Source organism: Ipomoea triloba, chromosome 15, assembly GCF_003576645.1.
Source record: "Ipomoea triloba cultivar NCNSP0323 chromosome 15, ASM357664v1".
Taxonomy (NCBI): domain Eukaryota; kingdom Viridiplantae; phylum Streptophyta; class Magnoliopsida; order Solanales; family Convolvulaceae; genus Ipomoea; species Ipomoea triloba.
Window position 1 is genome coordinate 11,836,533 of NC_044930.1, and position 23,043 is coordinate 11,859,575.

At 38.9% G+C, this 23,043-nt stretch overlaps 2 protein-coding genes across 2 annotated transcripts; one reads left to right on the forward strand and one right to left on the reverse strand.

The window, feature by feature from the left end:
• The first annotated feature begins 6,989 nt into the window (after positions 1-6,989).
• Positions 6,990-7,841, forward strand: LOC116005685. The gene has a single exon (XM_031245926.1). It carries the CDS (start codon positions 6,990-6,992, stop codon positions 7,839-7,841), a length of 852 nt encoding a protein of 283 aa, XP_031101786.1.
• Positions 7,842-8,166: 325 nt separating this feature from the next.
• Positions 8,167-15,668, reverse strand: LOC116007436 (dihydrolipoyl dehydrogenase 2, chloroplastic-like). The gene is made up of 15 exons (XM_031248108.1): positions 15,173-15,668; positions 14,483-14,629; positions 14,199-14,333; positions 14,001-14,109; positions 13,581-13,705; positions 12,695-12,820; positions 12,523-12,603; positions 11,768-11,830; positions 11,608-11,682; positions 11,444-11,522; positions 11,252-11,352; positions 9,779-9,892; positions 9,476-9,589; positions 9,049-9,120; positions 8,167-8,491 (listed from the first exon to the last, which is right to left on the reverse strand). The coding sequence occupies exons 1-15, from the start codon at positions 15,488-15,490 to the stop codon at positions 8,444-8,446; spliced, it is 1,707 nt and encodes a 568-aa protein (XP_031103968.1). The 5' UTR covers positions 15,491-15,668; the 3' UTR covers positions 8,167-8,443.
• Positions 15,669-23,043: the final 7,375 nt, after the last annotated feature.

Below are 23,043 nucleotides of genomic sequence, written 5' to 3' on the forward strand. Positions count from 1 at the left end.
ATTGGTTAAGTGGGATTTTATGCATAAAAATGGGAGGGTGGTCTAGTACATAAGAGAAGAAAAAGAAAGTAGACTAACCCAACCTAGGAAGGCGAGGCGACTTGGACTCGGAAGCTTAACGGTGGGCTCAGACGAGAGAAGACACGGTCGGGTGGGGAACCAATAAAGAGGGAGATGAGGTGAGGGTAAGATTTTATAAGACTTATTCGAGGGAAAGGGGGGGGGGGGTCTTCATGTTTGAAATTCAAAATAAAGGTGCATGGAGAATGACAAGGTTTAATAATGAGACTTGGGGGAGAGGAAGTGATTGTTGGAGTTCCCAAGGCCATTATAGAGGAAAAGTTCAAATTAAAGAAGAGTCCAAAGTGACAAATAGTTCAAGATAAACTAGAGTCCAAAGTCTAAGGGGCTCCAAACCAAATGGCCTCACCAGCGAGCAAGATCACCCTTGGCGAAGATGGACTCAAGCAGTCGTTGGCAAACCTGACACAAGCGGGATATGGTCAAAAAACATGAGCAGTTATGAATCCCGAGGTTGCCTATGAAATTGCACAATGAGGTTGGCATGGGTCACGAGTCGAGAAAATTCTCTTTTGCTAACAACTCCTAACTCGAAGAGTGGAGGACCGATGATAGATATACTAAGCATGGATTCGGGCTGAAGCAAACCAACCCAAAGGAAAATGAAGAACTGACCCCAGAGAGATGAATCGACCCAGACAAGGCCGACCATGAGGTTAGCTCAAGGTGGTCTAACTCAAGGCCAAGAGGTTGAGTCAGACCCACAAGGTCAGTAGAGATAAGCCGCGCAATGCAGTCAACTAGGGTTGTAATTGCCCGTCCTGAATGGGTAGCACCCAAATCGCATGGGTGGTTACACGGAAGTTATGTATAAATTGCCTTGTATAATCGAGGATGGGGTCACTTGATCCCCATTCCCTCCTTGAAAATTAAAAAAAAAAAAATTGAGTTATAGAGATTATTTTTGTGAACTAACTATTAAAAGAAAACATGTGCTTATCCACCTGAAGCTAGATAGTACTCCCACGAAACATGGGAAACCATGGGATTGGCCCACCAAGATCAACCTTAGAGTCGCCTAACCGCGATCCGACCTTGGGGTTGGGTTAGTCATTCGCTGCGAGCTTAGCAATTCATGGGCTTAGCTTTCCTAGACGAGGTGAGTCTTTCGGCACGAACTCGAGAAACCATGACCTCAGCTTCCAGAGCTTGGCAAACTATTTAATGCAAACTGAAAAATTCACTAACTCGACTTCTTGGATCAAGACGAGCTCTTGGCACAAAATCATGTCCTCAGCTTTGTTGAGTGAGGCAAGTATTTTGACGTAAGCTCGACAATCATGAGTTGGGTATAAGCAAGGGAGTTCTTCATCATAAAGTACTCGAGCTTAGCTATGGGGTGAGCACATTCTCTTAACATCCCAATGTAGGAAGAGGTTGGATCTCTCAATACCCTCGAAGAGCTAATGTCGACATATGGAATGAAGCCCTACCCCTCTTTTAAAATAGCAACAATTCAAGACATGTGTTACTATGTTTGATTTCTCGATTCAAACTAAATTGGGGTGGACCCCTGAGCACCCTTTAACTTGAGTGACGACCTCATGGTTGTCTTTGATGTCGGCTTCCTCGTCTCGATCATGGGATTGGGCCTCTAGGCTTTGGTCTATGAGTGCACATCAACTTGAGTGATAACCTTTGGCCCAAGGCTCATGACATGTCCTTCTCGTGTTAGACTTCCCTCGTTAAGATGTGTTCATCGCCAATTATAAGCAGTTTTGGACCGGTACCCAAGTGCCCAATCAATCCAAGGTAGATTTGGCCCGTGCCAAACGATTAGTTTCGTACTCCTAGTGACCTCGGTTTGCATTCTTCACCTCCACATCAATTCGACCTTCTAAGCGAATTGACTTCTACCTTAGCTTGGGTATACTTCACTAATCAAAGTAAGTTTGTTGGTGTCGCACTTGGCCTTGAAGGGAATGGATTATCGGTGGGTTGTGTGTGCACTGACCCCTTTGACACCCTTGCGATGTGGTTAGCTTCATTAGGTAGCACCTGGCTCCAGATCCCCGCTACCAACTCCTTAAGTATGGTTGTAGCTCATTGGATGGCAGCTACAATGATTGGGATGCTTGGGGGTTGGCTAGGTTACAGTGGGCAACGAAGCGTGAAGGCTCGGGGTTAGCTCTTCACCCAAGTTGTTATTCAAGTGATCCCTCAAGTCCACCCCCAATCCTAAGGATAAGGTTTGTTGGGTTACAGTCCCATTCAAGTTGTTTCCACCCAGGGTGACACTAGTGCTTTGGGAGTCCCAGGAGTTGCGAGAATGGGATCTCGTCATTGTCAAAGTGATGGTTCCATATGAAATGTTGATTAGGGAGCACATTCAACTTGTATGTCGAGTTCTCAATGGAAGGAACAATGACGGATAAAATTAATCTGGAGTGACTCGAACTAATTAAAAGACAAAAAATGTAAAGAAAAATGTAATCTTTAAAAGAGACAAGATAGTTTTCTAATTGTATTTGCTAACAAGACAAATACAAGGCAATTTAGACATAACTCCTGGGTAATCGTCCATGCGATTTTGGTATCGCCCATTTAGGAAAGACAGTTACAACCCAGGGTTAGACCTGGCAATTATCGACACGACCCGTTAACACGACACAAAATCGAACACGAAAATAACGGGTTAGTGTTTAGTCTTAACATGTCCCGGGTCGTTAACGGGTTGACCCGTTAAGAACCCGTTATGTTTTCGTGTCTTAACAGGTCAACCGTTTAAACCTATTAAGAACCCGTTTAACCCGTTAATATTATCGTGTTAACCCGTTTACAAGAACCCGTTTAGAACCCGCTAAGAACCATTGTCTTTACAAAACATATCATGAACATGATTAAGAATGAATTTACTACATTAGGCCAAGATCATACACCAATTATTGATGTTCAACAATATGAAATTTGAATGTTTATTGTGTTCAATTTTATTCTAAAAACTAGTATGTGTTTCTTTAATTATGATTTTTGGATGTTATTTTATAATTTTATGAATGTTATAAATTGAATACTTTTTTAGTTTTTTTTTATGGATTGGATGGTATGTTTTATTTCTTTTTTATATAACTTAACTTTAAATTTTAGTTTTTAATATATCAATAGATTTAGCGGGTTTAAACAAGTTTCGTGTCATATCGTGTCGACATGATTCGAAACCCGTTAACAAAACGTGTCTATCGTGTCAACCCGTTTAACCCGTTAACAAATCGTGTTCGTGTTCGTGTAACAATTTTGAACCTGTTAACCTTAACGTGTCGTGTTCGTGTTTAGCCTTATCGTGTTCGTGTCATTATCGTGTCGACCCGTTAACGAACCCGTATACACGAATTGCCAGTTCTACCCGGGGTTGACCGCATTGTGTGGTTCATCTCGACTGACTTCATGGGTCTGACCTGACTTCTTGGCCTCAAATCGGACCATCTTGGGTTGACCTTGTGTGGGCCTTGTCCACAATTTCGTGGTCAGCCTCATATGGGTCGATTTGCCTCCTCTCAAATTAGTTCTTCGTCTTCCTTCAAGTCAGTTTGCTTCAACCCATGTCCATGCTTAATATATCCATTAGCCTCTTATTGTGATGCCATACATTTGGGCAAACAGTTTTCATATACAGATGAATCTTTTGCAGGGTTTTGCATTTTCTCAAAAGAACTTACCAGAGGTGGAAGACTAACCTCAATTTTTTGTTTATTGAGATAAGTATTTGGTTATTCCTTTGTTATTGAGATGCTATTTTTTTTTTTTTTGGTAAATCATTAAGATGCTATTATGTTTAAGATAAGTATTTGGTTATTCCTTTGTTATTGAGATGCTATTATGTTTAAGGTTGCGGTATAACTACTTCAAATACAATTAACTTGTATATTGTATTGGCCTCACTCATGGTAGTTCTAGAGAATTTGAGTGGAAGCACATAAGATTATTGAGAATGAATCAAGTTTGCCATTCTTTTGACTAACCTTCCAACATTGACATATATATTATTTGTGTATATATATCAATATATGGATGTTAGCTTAGTATAGATATTGTTTTATTTTATTTTATTTATTTATTGTAAATTTTAAATTTTATGAAAATTTTTTATATTGTTATTAACAAAAAAAATATAAATTCAATACTTTTTTCTCTATATTTTCTAAATATGATACACCGTATATAAACCTTTGTGTATCACACGTACAAAATGTTAGATTAAACATAAACATATAACTCTCAAGTAAATGTGTATCACACGTAGAAAATGTTAGATTAAACATAAACATATAACTCTCAAGTAAAAATCACGATTAATCAATTTCTTTTAGATGTACAAAAGAATAATAGTATAATACTACTAGTAGGACAGGGTGGTAGCCACACTAGAGTGGTCAGAGTTGTTCGAGGATGCGGCGGTGTATAATCTCCTGACTCTAACTTCGGATCACAGCGCTATTCACCTGGTGTTGGAGTCTTCCACGCCGCGGCCTACTCGACGAAGTTTCAGGTTTGAGTCAGCCTGGTTGTATGATGAGGGCTGCATGGCTATTGTGGATCGGGCCTGGGGTCTTAGTACCGGCCTCTCGTTTCAACAGCGGATCTAGGGCTGCGGCCAGCAGTTGTGGAAATGGGGAGGGGCTCACTTCAGTAAGTTTGGTCGGCATATTACTACACTACGTAACCGGCTTGATGTTCTTCGTGAGGTTAGGTCGCCTGGAGCCTTGGTTGAGTATTCGAGGTTGGAGTCAGAACTGTTGTTACTACTTGCTTAGGAAGAAACTTTTTTGCGGCAGAGATCGAAGCAGTTGTGGTTGAAGGAGGGTGATAGCAATACGAAGTTTTTTCATAAGTCGGCCACTGCTAGAAGACGGCACAATCAGCTCTTGAGGTTAAAGGACCTTAACGGTGCCTGGACAGAAGGTCCCGGCCTTAAATCTTCAGGTACTACACTGAAATCTTCACGTCAGCTACCCCTAGCGTACCGTTCTTTCACAATGTGCATGGTAGCGTCTCGGAGGAAATGAATACCAGGCTACTACGACCATTCACGGCTGAGGAGGTTAAGTTGGCTTTGTTTGATATGGCTCCTGAGAAATCGCCCAGACCGGATGGTATGACTCCTACTTTTTACCAGCGGTTTTGGTCGGTAGTGGGGCATGATCTATCCTGTTTCGTTTTGAATTGCCTACATACGCGCATTTTGCCACAAGGTTTGAATGACACGAACATTGTCCTAATTCTAAAGAAGAATGTGCCTGAAACAGTTGCTGACTTGAGACCGATTGCCCTTTGTAATGTGGCATACAAGGTGCTGGCTAAAATGGTGGCTAACCGGATGAAAGAAGTGCTTGATTGCATAATCTCCCCGAGCCAAAGTGCGTTTGTAAATGACAAACTCCTATCTGACAACATTATTTTGGCTGGGAAGTTGGGCACTACCTGAAGCGTCCTCGCCAGGGGGTTCGCGGTTGGGCGGCAATGAAGCTTGGCATGGCCAAGGCGTATGATAAGATGGAGTGGTCCTTCTTGGAGGGCATGCTAGTGGCAATGGGCTTTCATCAGACTTGGGTTAAGACAGTGTTGATGTGTGTTACCACGATTCGTTATAACGTTACGGTTAACGGCGAGTCGGTTGGTATGTAACCCCGACTAGGGGCATTCGGCAAGGTGACCCGCTCTCTCCATATCTTTTTATTATTTGCGCGGAGGGCCTCTCGCTCTTATTCCAGTAAGTAGAGTCTAGAGGAGATATCCATGGAATTAAGGTTGCTAGGGGTGCGCCCTCTATCTCTCACCTCTTGTTCGTTGATGATACCCTTCTGCTTTTCAAAGCTAATCAACGGGAGAGTCAATCAGTCAAAGATGTATTGGACTTGTACTGTGGGGCTTCCGGGCAGACCATTAATTACAAGAAGTCTAATATCATGTTTAGTCCTAATACGCCTACTGAGATGAGAGAGTTAGTAGCGGGGCTGTTCAGTGTGCGAGTATCAACAGATTTAGGGAAGTATCTCGGGCTCCCGTCTTTCCTCGGGCGTAATAAGGCAGTCACTTTCCGTTTTCTCGAGCAGAAGTTGAAGGAGAGGCTTGACTCTTGGCGTTACAAGTTTGTTTCCAGGGTCGGGAAAGAGGTGTTGTTGAAGTGTGTAGCGCAGGCTCTCCCTATCTTCACTATGTCGGTGTATCTGCTTCCTAAGTCTACGTGTGATCGCTTGGAGAAAACAATGAACCGGTTCTGGTGGGAAAGTGGTAGGTTGGGAGGCGGTGGCATTCATTGGTTGAGCTCGGGTAGAATGTGCATGCCTAAAGATTGCGGCGGCCTGGGTTACAAGCGGATACATGAGTTCAATATTACCTTGCTGGCTAAGCAAGGGTGGCGCTTGTTATCTAACCCGGAGTCTTTGGCCAGTAGGCTGCTACGTGCAAGGTACTACTCCTCGGGTAATTTCCTAGACGCAAAGCTTGGCTCTAACCCAAGTTATATTTGGAGGAGTATTTTAGTGGGACAGGCCCTGCCGAGGGAAGGTGTAGTGCGACGAATCGAGGATGGTGCGAAGTCTCTGATTTGGGGTACGCCATAGTTGGCGGATCCTCATGACCCAAGGCTTCACACCCCATGTATTGCTGATCTGGAACATGCGACAGTCAGTGGTCTGCTTAATCAGTCAGGTACCTGGGATGAGGATGTTGTGAAGGATTTGTTTGTGGCTTCCGATGTGCCTAGAATATTGGCTACGCCAGTCTCACCCAACTCTCAGGATGTATGGCGGTGGCAAGGTGATGTTCGTGGTATCTATACTGTTCGGCATGGCTACAGGTTATTAACTTCGGCTTCTATCCATGTAGATCCACAAGTGCACTTTGTCGAATGGCGGAAGTTGTGGAAGTTGCAGGTGCCACCTAAGGTTAAGAACTTTTAATGGAGGTGCATGCGGAACATTCTCCCAGTTCGTGTGCTGCTAAGAACTCGCCATGTGTGGGCTGGGGGTGGGTGTCCGTTTTGTCACTCCGATGAGGAGACAATGGATCTTTTGTTCTGCTCATGCCCTGTGGCGACCCAGGTATGGCATGTCTCTATTATTCAGCATAGCGATTGCTTGGCCGTGTTGCTTAATACGGCTCTGTGCAGTCCGAGCGTGAAGGATTCTGTTCACACTGCGGCCAAGCTATGGTTAATATGGAACACTAGGAATGATGCTATTTGGAAGGGTAAGCTTCTGCGTATTGATGATTTGTTGAGGCAGGTTGAAAGCTTTTGTGATTTATGGTTCTCGGTTTACAGTAGGGATGTGGTTGTAACGTTTGCAGCTCCGGGAGCGTCTAGCTGGTCTCCACCACCCATTCACCGTCTGAAGTGCAACGTTGATGCGGCTCTATTTGAGGATGGTGTTGGTTTCGGGTTGATTGTCAGGAGCCATACTGGAGCTTTTGTTTCAACCCATAATGCCCCGCTTGGTTGCGGTCGAGACCCATACTTGGCTGAAGCTATGGCAGTTAAGGAGGCACTCTCATGGATGAAGATTAATGGTTATAGTGATTTCATTTTAGAATCTGATAGTCTTAATTTCTATTCTAATTATAATTCAAATTTAGTGGACTTGTCGTATGTTGGTTTGTTAGTTAAGCAATGTCGCTGCATTGCTAATGACATTGGGAACGTGTTTGTTCACCGTGTCAGAAGGTCAGCGAATCAGGTGGCTCATGTCTTGGCACGGGCAACAGGTTCTTCGTCTGTCCTAGGGTCGTGGACATCCACCGGCCTGTATTGCTCATTTGATTGATTATTAATGCAATTGTATTTTCTTCAAAAAAAAATAAATACTACTAGTAGGAAAATGCTATAATATATTATGTAAAAGTACCATATTTTCAAAATAAAAATAAAAAAGTAATAAAATATATTTATATTTTATCTTCATTATATATATAAAATTAATTGTGTGAGTAATTGAATGTGCACAACTTACATGTTTATTTATTACATAATATAAATCTCATAACAAGATTAGCAATAATTATGTGAAACAAATTCTGAATATGCCACCAAACCGAAATTTTGGGGCATTTGATCTTATCATAGCAATTGAGAAGAAAAACGATCAAAGATTTCAATGAGAAAATCACCACTTATTTTTATATATTCACTCATTTTCAAATCCAATAAGATTAACTACACAACATACTCAATGGCAGGCTACAATGAAACAAAACTGAACTTTTTTCACTTCCAACTGAGCAAGGAAACCCAGTATACAAGAGATATGACACAAAAAGTGAATAGTTAACATTCTTTGTACTATGAAGACAAGTAACCTTAATGAATCGATTATGAAAAGCCGATGTGATTTATCACGCTAAATTATGTGGCATTGGCTACGGTGCTTTAGACAGCAACTGGCTCACTAACTGGGCTAGAAGTCTCAACTTTAACCTGCCATTTCAAAGAATGTAGAAATGTTATATGGAGTGCTGTATTTGGCATAGTTCAATGCTGTGCATTAGCCGATTAGCGTTTCATTGATGTCAAAGATGTACCCAGTACCCTACTACACCCGTTAAAAATTTGAGAGAATCTTTGTTAAGAACCTAAGGAAGATTCCTCCCTAGCTGCAATTTGATCACTCATATTTGGTAAACAATTTGGCCATATCATCTTTACACTTAAAGATACCCAAACCAGATATATAGACAATGTATAGATTTGTAGACTTTATATCTCCTATATAGCTATTCGGGAGCATAATGGATGAGCTAGTGTGCATTGTTAATAAAACGCCACAGAATGCCAACACTTGGACCAAGTTCTTGAAAGTAAGAAGACACGCCATACTTTCACAATCCATAGACATTATTAGTTGATAAGGGGGGAAAAGGAAGGGTGGGGGTGATGGATTCAGGGTAGTGGTAGTAAGACACCTCTTTGCCAGGAAAAAAAAAATCAAAAAACAAAAAATGAAACAAAACAAAAAAGAAGGATCAATAAATTACCTTAGCTGATTTAAAGAGTTCATCAATCACCTCTGACAAAGTAGGATGTGCATGAACAGCAAATTTAATATCCTGTAAAAATGCAACAGTATCAATCAAGGATAACACACAAAAGAAGCTTTTGCTCTGTTATGTTTACACCAATCACATTTAGTGAGTGTTTAGCTTTCTGCCCCTGGAAAATGTAAGCTTGCGGTGGTGGTTGCAAGAAAAAGTAAACTTCAGTTCTGTTATTTTTACAAGTGAATTTTAGTCATTGTATATTGCTCTCCGCTTTCATTAGTGTGCTAAAGTCCAATAAATGCCAGAATGGTGCCCTCTCTCACATCCTCCTATTTAATGAAACTTAAACCCACCAATTTAAATCAAGGCATTTGTGAATCTGTATCTATACTTGGGTATCAGAATTTTTAAAAAGAACACAAACCTGTATGCGTGTCCCCATAGCTATGGCATTGGATGCTTCATGGATGAGGTCTGCAGCATGCAATCCAATGATATGAACTCCAAGGATCTCCCCATTGTCGGGCCTATATATCAACTGTAGCAACCAACAGATAAGCATTCTTTAGTAGTTCAGTGAACTCTATGTGTGTGTGTGTAAGATTTGACAATTGTAAGTAAGACATGATCCCCAAAAACAAAGTGAAGAAGGACATGATTGTACTAGAGTCAAAGCAAAGAAGCAGCAATAGGAAAATCTCTTATAACAGAGAAACCATTATCTCACCTTCGCAAGTCCTTCCCCTTCATTCTCAGCTAGAGCTTTTGTGTTAGCCTTAAAGTTAGTCTTTGCAACACTGATTTCAAATCCTTCCTTCTCAGCCTTTTCCCTTGCCTGAGGCTGTAAATTTATTGGGAATACACGGTCACATGAAGAATATAACGTGCTCAAGTGATAAAGTTTTGCTCAAACAAAAATATATTTTTTAGTTACTTATAATGTGCTAAACTTCAAATAATAGATTATACTTTCACTAACTTGACACTAACAACAACCAATACTTTGAACTCTAACAGTTTGCAGCCTATAATTTAAATATATTAATGAATGTTAACACGTAAGGAGTAACAAATTCCGTTAAATATAATTATAATTTACATTTAACATGTCTTCATAAAGGATATTAACAATTTTAATAAAAATGCTTTTAAATGGTGCAACCTAAAATTTCAATCAAATCAGACTTAATAACCCTAAATAATGTTCTAACAAGTAGTAATAACGAATTGTGATTATGAAAAACCAACCTTCTGTCAAGCTTAACAGAATTGAGATTAACCTGTATGCCTCAGTTTTGCTAGGTTCATAAAATTGTTATGATTACAAGTTACAGAGTTATCCATCAATCAATTGATTTATTGATATTTAATAAATTAGATTATGCAAGGCATTTTGTTCAATTCAACAAATGATTTTAAGAAAAAGAACAATGAATCTTTAAATACATCAACATAATTTATTTTCAATAATGCCAGTAAATACTCGTTTCATGAGCTACTACTACTATTGTTATTATAAATGCTTGTTAATTGTGAATTAATTGATATTGTAAGTTGCATTATGTAAATGTATTTGTAATGAGTAAGATATCCTTAATTAACAAAAACAGTTGAATGCACATAATAGGTATATTTAATGGAAAAGTTAAATGACAATTATTATCTTCAAAATATAGGCTGCAAGCCATTACAATTCAAAGTATAGGTTATTAAATGGACAAGTAGCAAACTATGCATTGTTGGCCAATTTAGTCTTTAAAATTCCCACCACAAGAGGCTAACGTGAAATATAGCTATGATGCTGTTGATTTCTTTACAGATAAAAAAACCATTACTTTGAAGTGATTGAAACTCCTAGGCTTTAAGTGTTAGAACTGGGAATCAAAGAATTTGTGACCAACAATAAGTAACAGTCCTTAGGGGTTGGGCAACTTTCCAATTTGGTTTTAAATTTTTCTGATTAGTCAGGGCAACATTTTCTGTAACCCAAGATTTACTTGTGCAGTATGCCTCCAATCTCTTCATCCCCATGACACTTAGAGAAGAGGTGATCATTTTTCCAGATGGGTGTCAGTTCACAACGAACTCCAAATTTACATGATATCATTTGAGAAATGAAATGTCATATCATTACTGCAACAAAATAAAGGCAAAATCTACAAGCAATAGTACAATCTATGTTTGGAATATGAAATCATACCTCTGTCAGTCCAACCATACTGATTTCAGGATGAGTAAAGCATGCTGCTGGAATGCTTAAATGGTTCAGCACATGGTCCTTCCCACTAACTTGCTCAACAACTACATAACAAGCCAAACTCAGTTTCAAATTAAGTTCAATAGCTAAAAGAAATATAACGTTTCTTTTTGCAACATATTAATATGTTATTACCAGATATCCCTTGTGCACTGGCCGCATGAGCAAGCATCATTTTTCCATTTGCATCACCAATGCAGTACAAGTGAGGAACCTAGCATCGGAATTGTTTGGGAACCAAAATCATATATAATGTTCAAAAGCATATAATTTTTTTTTTAAATCTAATAATAGCCCACCAATTCCCCATTTGCATCAAGGACTCGCATGCGCTCATCAACTGGAACAAATCCACGTACTGTTTGAACATTAATCTGTATGGAATTTCACAAGATTGTCATGATAATTCTCAATGCTGATTGTCAAAAAGAGATATTATAGAAGCATTGTGCAACTAACATTTTCCAAACCAAGTCCTTGTGTAAAAGGAGCCCTTCCAGTTGCAATAAGAGCTGCATCCACCTGCAAAGCATCATAGAGTTTAGTTTACAATTTCTACAAGGCATGAACAAGAAGAATCACAAACAAATTTGAAATAATTCTTCCTGAACAAAATCTTATTCTCCTTTTCTAAAGATAAATTACAACATTTCAAAGAAAAATAACCAGCATATTTGCAGCACAACTGATAATATTGTCAATCAACCTTTCATTTCTTTCACTTATTAATCATTTTATTTTGGATAACTTTGTAAATGCCCTTCGTGTGAACATATATTTCACTCAGACACATGCTAATAGTTTGAAAATTGAAAGGATGCACGAAGCTTATATGATATTGCAAGATGCATATCTTCTCTATAAACATTTTTCTTTAGACATTTCCAGTTTTAGCTGAATCAGGTGTCAGTAAAACAAATGAGTAAGGAACATATAATAGGAAATGATAAATGGTTAACAATGTGAATGAGATCCATGAAATTGCCCCATGTAACTAAAACAAATCAATGAAGAGCATATGACAGGAAAGACTAAATGTTAGAAAATGAATTCGACCCATGAAATTGATTTCCTCTGTTTTTATTTTTAAAAGTCTATATACCTTAGTTCTAGCTATGCATTTTTCAATCAAACGTCTGTTTAGTTAAAGCTTAATGTAGATCTAGATCATCTAGCACAAATAGACCTAAGCTTTAAGGCCTCCAGAAAAACACCTCTAGAGTATCCTTTGGTTCCTTTGTCTTTGCATCAATAAGTTCAATGGTCACTGGTTTTCCATCCTTGGCTGGCGTAATCTGTCAGAGCAGATAGAGAGTACAAAGAACAGATAGTGCATTAGCAAATGATATGATTTGCACTCAAAAAGAGGAAATATGAGATAAGTACCTTGCTGGCAAATACACCAGTATGATAATCAATGTTCCGAGGATTGATGAGAATTCTCTGTGCCAACTTCCCGATTTCAGGATCAAACCCAGGCATGAGCTGATCTAAAGCTTCAATAAATGTCACCTGTGCAAATTACAGTTTTCAGCAACTTGGCATATAGAGAAAGGTGTAACGAGCAAAAATCATTAGTACTCTTCTATTGAAAACCTCAGTTTCTTTCTCAACAAATGCACAGTTTAAAAAGGAAAATCATGTTTTGTGAGAAAATAGCACACAATAGAACGCCCATGTAAAAAATTTATTATATCAAATTTACTAAAATATTATTTTCCTGTTATTTTCCCACTAAAATCATTAGTACTCTTCTATTGAAAACCTCAGTTTCTTTCTCAACAAATGCACATTGCACAGTTTAAAAAGGAAAACCATGTTATGTGAGAAAATAACACACAATAGAAAGCCCCTGTAAAAAAATTTATTATATCAAATTTACTAAAATATTATTTTCCCACTTTGCACAGGGGCTCCTTAAAAATAGCAAGCCTGTAGACAGGAAACAACTTTTCTTGCAGCATGCTGCTTAATCTATGACAGAGTTGCTGGACAGCAATCATTGGTTCTCAATGCATAAAAAAATGTTTTAACATAAATTACCAGAAAGCCAGAAACTCAGTTGAATATGTCTAACAGAATCCTTGCTCTATGACAAAATTGCTGGAAATAAACCATTGTTTCTCACAGCATTAAAAGTTGTCAAACATAAACTACCAGAAAGCATATAAGTTTTTACTTTGACAAGAATAAATTCCCTCTTCGCTTGTTTTTCTAGTATAAAGAAACAAACTGCTTGAGTAAAATAATTTAAAAGAAAAAGGAAGGTTACCTCACTTCCAAGTGCTGTGTACACGTCACTAAATTCAAGTCCAATATAGCCACTTCCAACAATAGCAATCCACTCCGGAACAAATTCCAATTTGAGTGCATGGTCACTGGTTATTACAGTCTTACCTGCAGTTATACATAGAATTAGTGATCTATTGATGTACATGTATATCAAAGGTCTTCTCAAACAATGCAGTGAACATAAATCTTTTCTCAATTTGTTTCTGAGAATAATAGACAGTCATGAAAAAGGAAGAAAACAGATGGGTGATTAAGTGAAATACAAATGTCAGTTTAAATGTTTTAATCATGATGCCATTTCTTCGCAATTAACCTTCTTCTTATAACGCTACCTTCAATGCCGAAGATGGCATAAACATCAGTGTAAAAATACATTGGAAAATGAAATATCAACACTTACCATCAACTTCAATTCCTTTTGGCACAAAGGGGACAGAACCTGTAGCAATAATAATATCTTTTGCTGTTACTACAGTATCTCCAGACCCAATCTTCACTTTTTGTGGACCCTAAAATAACAATATGCATATTAGAAAGTGATCATATATGCAGATGCATATAGTTTATTACTTTATCCAACGTGTTAGAAATAACCTACCAAGACTGTACCAACTCCTGTCAATATATCAACACCAAGAGCTTTTAATGAGTTGGTCAAGTTACTTCTAATTTTTGATGCCAAGTTATTCGCATGATCAGCAACTGCTTGTCTGTCATATCCAGCAGCAGCAACCTATGATGAACAATGAGCATAATAGAGAGAGAATGCATCTTAACAACTTAACAGCAATGGAAATATTAAGCAAATAAAAACCCAGAGAACTAAAAGTAGTAAGATCAATAGGAGGCATGGGGTTTGAGAATATCATGAATAAGAAATACCTGTAAACCAAAAGACTTCATGTGGTGTTCATTCTGAAGCTCCCGCATGCGACCACTTACTGCTAGAAGGGCTTTAGAAGGAACGCAACCCCTATTCACACATGTTCCTCCAACTACATCCCCTTCAACAATGGCAGTTTTTAAGCCCTACAAAGATTTTAGTTAAAACTCTCATTCATCATTTGCAAAAATGATTGAAAGCTAAGTCCTTTTCTGTAGCCATCCATTAAGTTGACTAACAAAAAATCAAGTTACTAATATTTAACCCAATACAAGAGCCCACGTTTCATGTCATTTGCTTAAAATAGTATCCACAAACATTTTGATGTACTTTAGAACTACTATATGCTGATTGTAGGGTGTGATTGAGGTATAAGTCCAATGCTCAAGCTCAATAAGTAATGCAGTGCACAACGATATGAATTTCCATTCCCAAATTTTTAAGCTACACATCTTCCACGTTATTAGAAACAAATATAAGGTTTATATATTAAGATTTTAAAATGCTCTTAAGTGACTGAGAAGGGAACTACTCTAACTTTAACTCACATTTTGGCTAAAAATTTAAGAAAACCAAATCATAACATTCACCATCTTGAATTGCTATTTAAACTTGGAAAGCTGCGACTATCTAAGTAGATAATTATTGAAGCGTTAACATTTATGATAAAAATAAATAAAGAGCTTCACCTTCTCGACGGCATGAAGAGCAGCACCATGACCACCAACACCAGCGCCAATAATCAACAAATCATAATCAAATCCACTATTAGACGGAGTGCCATTTCCCAACGAGGCCGACACCCTCCCGGAATGCGAGCGTCTCAAGCAAGAGGAGCTGAATCGAGTTGAACGCAGCGACGAGCTCAACGACTTGGCTCCGAATGCTTCCCTCCTGAGACCGCAGAAGCGCAGGGATCGTGGCGCCACGGAGCTGGGGACTGCGGCGGCGCAGTCCGATCTTGGCACCGGCGCAGCCGAAGCGGAGAAAGAAATCGCGGATTGCATTTGGAGATAGGCAGGGAGGTTTATTGGGAGAAATTGAGGGGAAGGGGAGAGGTATAGTATAGTATAGAGAGAGAGAGAGAGAGAGCTAAGCGAAGTGTGTTATGGTGTTGAGCTTCGAGAGATCCGTTGGAGTGGCGGAGTAAACTAAGTTGCTGTCTGTTGGACTTGGTATTTTATCTTCTTTGTTGGCTCAACTACTCTCTTTTTTCTTCTTATACTCTTCCCCTAACACTTCCTTGAGAGTTGAGATACATTAATTAATATATTAAAATTCATTTTCAAAACATTGAATATTTATTTTTGAAAATTTATTATTTGTATACGGAATGTTTATTAGGCTAACCACATTCCCTTAAAAGATGGGGTTTACAAAGTGGTGTGGATAAAATTTTGTAGGCAAAAACTTGTGTTAGACGGGTCGGGTCAACATAATTTGGATCGTGATTAGTATTATGGGTTGGTATTTGGTTAGTTTTTATGACCCAAATTATGTTAACCCGATCCGTCTTACGGATTGAGACTCGTGAGACGATCTTACACAAGTGTGACTCAATTTTGTATTATAAATTATTTTGAGTTAATATCTAAAATTGTCCTCGATTATAGTGGTTTTTCTCAATTTTGTCCAAAACGACTGTGGTGTCATAAGGTAGTCCCAAACTTTTGTGTTTATCGCTCAAAATTGTCCTCGTTAGTTAAGCTGTTAAAAGGGTGTTAAATACAGGGGCAATATAATCAATTCATATTTTAATCTTCTCTTCCGGTCTCTTGGTGTTTCTACCATTATCATACTCTCTACCATATCTGTCATGAGGAAAAGAAATATTATAACAAACATCAACATTTTTACAAGACTCCAAATGTTCATCCATAAGACTCTTGGCAATATCAAAATATCTCATTTCATAGAATCCATTAATCAATATATTGTAAGTAACAATATCAGGCAACACACCCGCCTGACTTATACTCTCTGTAATCTCAAGACCATCACTTACTTCACAAGCCTTAAAATAGCCATGAATAATGGTGTTAAACCCCACAATATATGTAGAAATTGCCTCACCATTGTGGCACAACATTTCCATCACCCATCTTTACTTTGGGCAGCAAACCCATATCACAGAACCCCTTAACCAGTATATTACAAGTGAAACTGTCAACGCAAACACCCTTCTTGACCATCTTGCATACCAACCCGAAACCTGCTTATACAAGCCCCTTTCTGCAAAAGCTCCATATAACAGTATTATAACTAATAGTATCACTCTCATTGTTCCTAACCAACTCGATAACCTGTTCAGTTTTTCCTATTTTGCAGAGAGAATGTATCACTATGTTTCGAGTATACACATTTGGAACAACTCCACAAGAGAGCATATCAAAGTATAGAAGCATCACCTGATCAACAGCCCCCGAGACGTTGAAATGAAGTAGGAGGTTGTTCTAGGAATAGAGGTCGGGGACCAAATTGAAACTCCGCATCGTGAATAATACGGCCTTCGCCTTCGAGAACCGACAACAGCGAAGCAAGAGGTGGATGAGGGTGCAGAAGAATGAAATGTAGAGAAGACTCTTTTCCTTTGCGATCGGAGGTTGCACACAGTGGCGAAGCCAGAAATCTTCTCCAGTGGGGGCGAAACATTAAAATTAACGAGATATTTTGAAAAAAAAATCAAATACTTAGATACCGAATCATAAATATTGTTGACTAGTGATGAAAATAAAAATACATCAAGATAAAAAATATTTAAAACAAAATATAAAACATAATTAATTTGATAAAATAGTTTGAATGAAAAACACATTATAAATCATTCATCTCACTATTAATATTAAAAAATAAAAAATAAAAATAAACGAGAAGAAGTCACAATGTTACAAATAAAAAATTCAATTAGAATTCACACTATTAATATTAAAAAAAATGTCAAAAACAAAATTTCACTCATCAATATCAAATTGAAAGCCAAACTAAATGGCTGCTGTGAGCTGAGGTTCAAACATTGCCCATGTCATGGTACATGAGGGCCTTACCATTTAAGCTAGCTAAACCTTTGTTTAAGTGTTGGTATAAATAATATATACACACATTATATGGGGTGGGGGAGTGGGGGCAGCTGCCCCCACTGCCCCATTGTGGCTCCGCCAATGGTTGCACATACGAGGATGAAGAGCATAACCTTGCTTCTTGTAGTCCTAAGAGTGAAGGAACATTCCTTCTTTTGCTTATGAAGTGTTTGATAAAACGCCGCTGTGATATCATCATCATTCTTCGTTATTCCACTGAATTGACTATATTGCCCATGTACTTAACACCCGTTTGACAACTTAACTAACGGAGGACAATCTTGAGTGATAACACAAAAGTCTAGGACTACTTTATGACACCAAAGTCGTTTAGGACAAAATTGAGAAAAACCACTATAATCAGGACAATTTTAGGTATTAACTCATTATTTTATTGAGTTAATGCCATATAAGGTCCTCTGAATATGATGGTTTTGTCACATTAAGTCCTAAACTTTCAAATTGACCATCTGTGGTCCTTCAACTATCAAATGGATACCATCAGTGATCCAAGTTTACCATCAATGGTCCTTCAACTTTCAAAATTTGACTAGTTGTGGTCCACCTAGAAGGACTATGGGGTGGTTAAGATTTGATAATTGAAGGACCATGTTAATTTCATATTATTTTAATAGGTATTATGTTATTTATATATTGTCTTATAAATATGATGAAGGATTAGGAAAAAAAAAAGTGCCACGAACTAGACGTGACGTAAATGTTTGAATAATTACAAAAATAAGTAAATATGATAGGTATAATAAGCTAACATAAAATAATATTTTATAATAATTAAAATTAAAATGGAAAAAATAGTAAATATGCATGAGAATCATAGATAACCTAAGAATGGTGATGAAATAATCACATTCCCTTCAAAATCTAATATGGATGGTATGTTGTGTTGGTCCTGATAGAATGAGCGAGTGCGTCTAGAGGGGGTGAATAGACTCACTAAAACTTTTGAAAATTTCTTCACGAACTGATAAGCTTTACCGAAGGGTAAAACTTTAGAATGCATAGTGGAAATTTAAACTTTATATCTTTTTTAAGTGTTCTTTGTTAGGAACCCCGGGCTCTTGATTTTGATGATACCAAAGACCAGAGAAGACCCCCAATTTTTCTTTGTCTTTATTATCCTTTACTTATAGGCCGAATACTTGTTAGAAATCGTTGTAACGAGTTCATAACAAAACACGAGGTAACTCTTGGCCGAAGACTTAGTGGAACTCAAGGACGAAGACTAGAAGACATGAAGGCCGAAGACTTACTAAGCTAAGAGAAATCAAGAAGACTATGGCCGAATACTGGAAGGGTCAATCTCTTGAGACTTTACGAAGACCGAATAATCAAGTTGATTCATTCGAGGAGATAATGAGAGAATGATAAGGTCAATCATTCTCATGAGCAACCAAGGCATGAGACATTCTCTGGAATAATATCTTATCCATAGCCTTGATTTTGTGGATGATCATTTTCAAACGAATTCTAGGAAGCAATCCCAAGGAGTATTAAATGCTATGTACTTTTGTGTAAGACAAAAGACAAATTATCTTTACATTAAAAGTAGACAAACGGCTATAAAGATACTAACATCCACATGGGTCAACTTTACCCAGCGGATATTACACACTGGTCATAGGTTTTGAAATTTTATTTCCCTCCAACGGACTCAAACTTCATGCCTATAAATACCCAAGCTCTCTTCCATTTGGAGTTGCTGGTTCATACGTGCAATAGGCTAATATAAGCTCTCAAGAAATTCCAACTGTGCAAAATATTCGATAAGGCTTGAACTCTCAATCCAGATTTTTAGAGAAATCTTGTGCTACTCAAGTGTTGATTCAAGAAGCTCAAAGCCAAGATTTCCAAGTTGGAGAAAAGTTCAACTACTTTCAACCAACCTCTACTTAGGAGAAGTAGAGAGAGGCGGAGTAAACTCGGAGAAGTTGAAAAACCTACAAAAGCGTGGTTGCCTAGCTTTGTGATCAAAGGAGCACGTTTGGAAAGATATTGTACTATAAACGAAGATAATAGTGCAATCCTTCACAAGTTGTGAAGAAGAGTGGAGTAGGCATCGTTAACAGCCGAACCACTATAAAAATCTCTCTCTCCCTTACTCTCTTATTTACTGTCTTTATCTATTGCATAGTGAAGGTGTATGTTTTGCGGTGAGTGAATGTGGAATGGATTGTGGTAATGAAGGTGAAACGAAGAGTCAAGACTCCCCGAGTGTCGGTCTCTCAAGGATGACAGATTGGAGTTGAATTAAGGTTGACATTGAAGAGGTTAATAGACAAGACTTACGAGAATCACTAGGGAACATTTGAGTCATGGATTGGGGGTTGCAAAAGTGAATTTAATGGGAAAAAAGTTTAAAAGAGCAAGGGGTTGAATGCCTCGATTAACCTACGCAATTGACCATACTATGGGGGTTGTAGAAACGAGGTTCGAGAATTCTCACGGGAGTCACGGTATTTATACCGAGTGAGGTCACACTCGGACTCTCGATCCTCATTCGGTTGAGGCATTTAATCGAACACCTTGCCTACCACTCATCCCAGACCTCATCCTTTCGGATAGAGGGCGGGGATGTGGATGAGTTAGACTCGTGAGAGGCCGCTATCGCGCACACAATCACTTTCACTAAGTCTACTATCTATCCCGGCCGGAAATAAAAGTAAATCATGAAGAACACCAACCACACAAAACTACAACCCTACTTCATCATTTTCACAAGCAAATGGAAGAATTCAATCGCAAATCACAATGGCTAATGTGGGGCAAACAATCCCCTCTACTAATCTACTCAAACATTATCAACTTCAAAGATCAACAAAGAAGAAATAACCAAAACAAATAGATTAAAGTCATAATATAGCAAGAACAAGAATAGAGTAATATACCTAGGAAACCAATAGATCTATTACATCTTCACTCTCATCCTTCTCCTTGCATCTACCATGAAGAACTAATCTAATCTAAGGAGAAATGGGGATTTCTCCCAAAGGGGAGAAACTAAGGAAAATCAGATATGGAAATTGGGGCTCTCCCTTTCTCAAATGCAGAGGTAAGGTTTAAATAGCCAACCTAAAGTCGAAATCCCGCAAATGCCCTTGGTGGCACGGTCCCCGCCACTTCACACGTGTATGGTGGCGTGGACGCGTACTGGAAGCGGACCACGCCTCCTTCACGCGTGAGGCCCTCGTGGTCAGGTCCTGCCCGGTTGTTTCTTCGTTTGTTGCTTCCTTTTTTGGTCTCGGACCCTGTTACATCCTGCGGGAATTACTTAAAACACAATTTTTAAAGTTGCATTTGTTGATTTGATCTTATTAGAGTCTTTATGCATGAAAATGATTACAAATGGGTGACACAACTTCATAATATTGTCCTATAATTGACCCTAAACTCGACCATTCTTGGCACTTATCACATAGCATACTCACGAACCAAGCCTAATATTTTCATATCTATCAAAACCGTGCAAAGTAATCTTAAAAACCGATAACAACTCTTTTTTCGCTGAATATAACTTTGATCAAGTATTAACTCTTTTAAGAGTTTCTCCTTGTGAAAATTTTCTTAAAACCTAGTGAGTCTATTCAACCCCCCCCCCCCCCCCCCCCCCCCCCCCCCCCCCCCCCCCCCCCCTTCTAGACTCACTCATCTACCTATTGGGACCAACAAGTGGTATCAGAGCAGTTACCTTGAACGGTAGACACTCTGTGTATACTCCCTGGTGATCTCTTTTCAAAAGGTTGAAAAATCTTTTCACACTTTGCACTAATGTCTAAAATGGATCATCATAGACATTTCTTGATGTTTAATCTTGATAAGTTTGACGATTGGAAAGTTCGGATGCAGGCTCATCTCTTGGCGATCCATGATGAAATGTGGGACGTTATAACTAGCGGACCAATTGCAATCTTGGAAGCCAATCCAAACTGAGCTGTTGAAGGACCAGGAGCAGATGAGATGAGACCAAAGGCAAAGCCCTCGTTGACCACAGAAGAAAGGACACGAGTCAATCTTGACAACATTGCACAAGACATTTTATACAAGATTGTTAGGAACCCCGAGTCTTTTTATTTTGATGATACCAAAGACCCGAGGAGAACCCCCCCCCCCCCAAAACCTTTACTTTGTCTTTTGTTTTCTAGACGGACGAATCCTTGTCAAGAACTCGTTTTGGACGAGTCCATACAAATCAAGAGCAACTCTCAGTCAAACTCTAAGGAGCTCTCAAGGTCGATGACTTCGAGCCGAAGACTTGAAGACCGAAGACTTGAAGATTGAAGACATGAAGACTGTAGGAGTATAAGGCTGAATACTGGAAGGGCTGAACTCTTGAAGATCGAATAATCAAAGGTAATTAATTCGAGGAGATGATAAGAGAATGATAAGGTTAACCATTCTCACGAGCATCCAAGGCACTAGGACTCTAAAGACATTCTCTGATATTTTTGTCTTGTCCATAGCCTTGAGGATGGGTGTGACCTGAATGTCAAACAGATCCTAGGTTGTGATCCCAATGAGCATTAAATGATTGTTTCTTTGTGTGAGACAAAAGACAAATTGTCTTTGCACTAAAGTAGACAAACGGCTAGAAAGTACTGACATTCCCTAAAGGTCATATTTTACCCAGCGGATATTACACATTGGATAATAGGATTTTGAATTTCAGATTCCCTCCAACAGATCTGAAATTCACGCCTATAAATACCCTTTGTCTTTCTCATTTGGACAAGGTTGGTTGACATACACGAAAAGCATTAGTAAGCAAAAATTTCAGTGTGCAAAATATTCAAAAGCTCAAATTCTCAATCTAGTTTACAAAAGAGATCTTGTGAAGTTCAAGTGCTAGATCAAGAAGCTCAACACAAGATTTCCACGTTGGAGAAAACTTTCAACCATTTCAACCAATCTCTACTTTAGTGAAGTAGAAAGAGGCGGAGTAGACTTTGAAGAAGTTGAAAAACCTAGTGAGACGTTACTGCCGGGCTTGGTGATCAAAGGAGTACGTTGTAGAGAAGTTCTTGTACTATTAAGGAGACAATATTGCAATCCTTCACAAGTTGTGAAGAAGAGTGGAATAGACTTTGTTAACAGCCGAACCACTATAAAAATCGCTCTCTCACTCTCGCTTTAAAGTTTACGTATTGCATTGCATGCTACAACCAAAACTAATTTTCATAAGATAAAAACTCGTGCAAAGTGAACTTAAAATTTGTTGAAGTTTTATTTTATCCGCTGCGTTTATCTTTGATCAAGTTCAATCTTCACAAGGGTTCTTTCTTGTCAAAAGTTTCTAATTCCTTGTGAGTCTATTCAACCCTCCCCCCCCCCCCCCCCCCCCCCCCCCCCCCCCCCCCCCCCCCCCCCCCCCCCCCCCCCCCCCCCCCCCCCCCCCCCCCCCCCCCCCCCCCCCCCCCCCCCCCCCCCCCCCCCCCCCCCCCCCCCCCCCCCCCCCCCCCCCCCCCCCC

What these genes read in the sequence shown, in the direction of transcription:
- LOC116007436 (XM_031248108.1), bottom strand. Translation starts at nt 15,490, where the DNA reads ATGCAATCCGCGATTTCTTTCTCCGCTTCGGCTGCGCCGGTGCCAAGA. An exon ending in CAGGAGTTGGTACAGTCTTG is followed by an intron (nt 14,110 to 14,198) that starts GTAGGTTATTTC and finishes TTGTTATTTTAG; the next exon opens with GGTCCACAAAAAGTGAAGAT. An exon ending in AAAAGGAATTGAAGTTGATG is followed by an intron (nt 13,706 to 14,000) that starts GTAAGTGTTGAT and finishes GTATAACTGCAG; the next exon opens with GTAAGACTGTAATAACCAGT.
- LOC116005685 (XM_031245926.1), top strand. Translation starts at nt 6,990, where the DNA reads ATGCGGAACATTCTCCCAGTTCGTGTGCTGCTAAGAACTCGCCATGTG.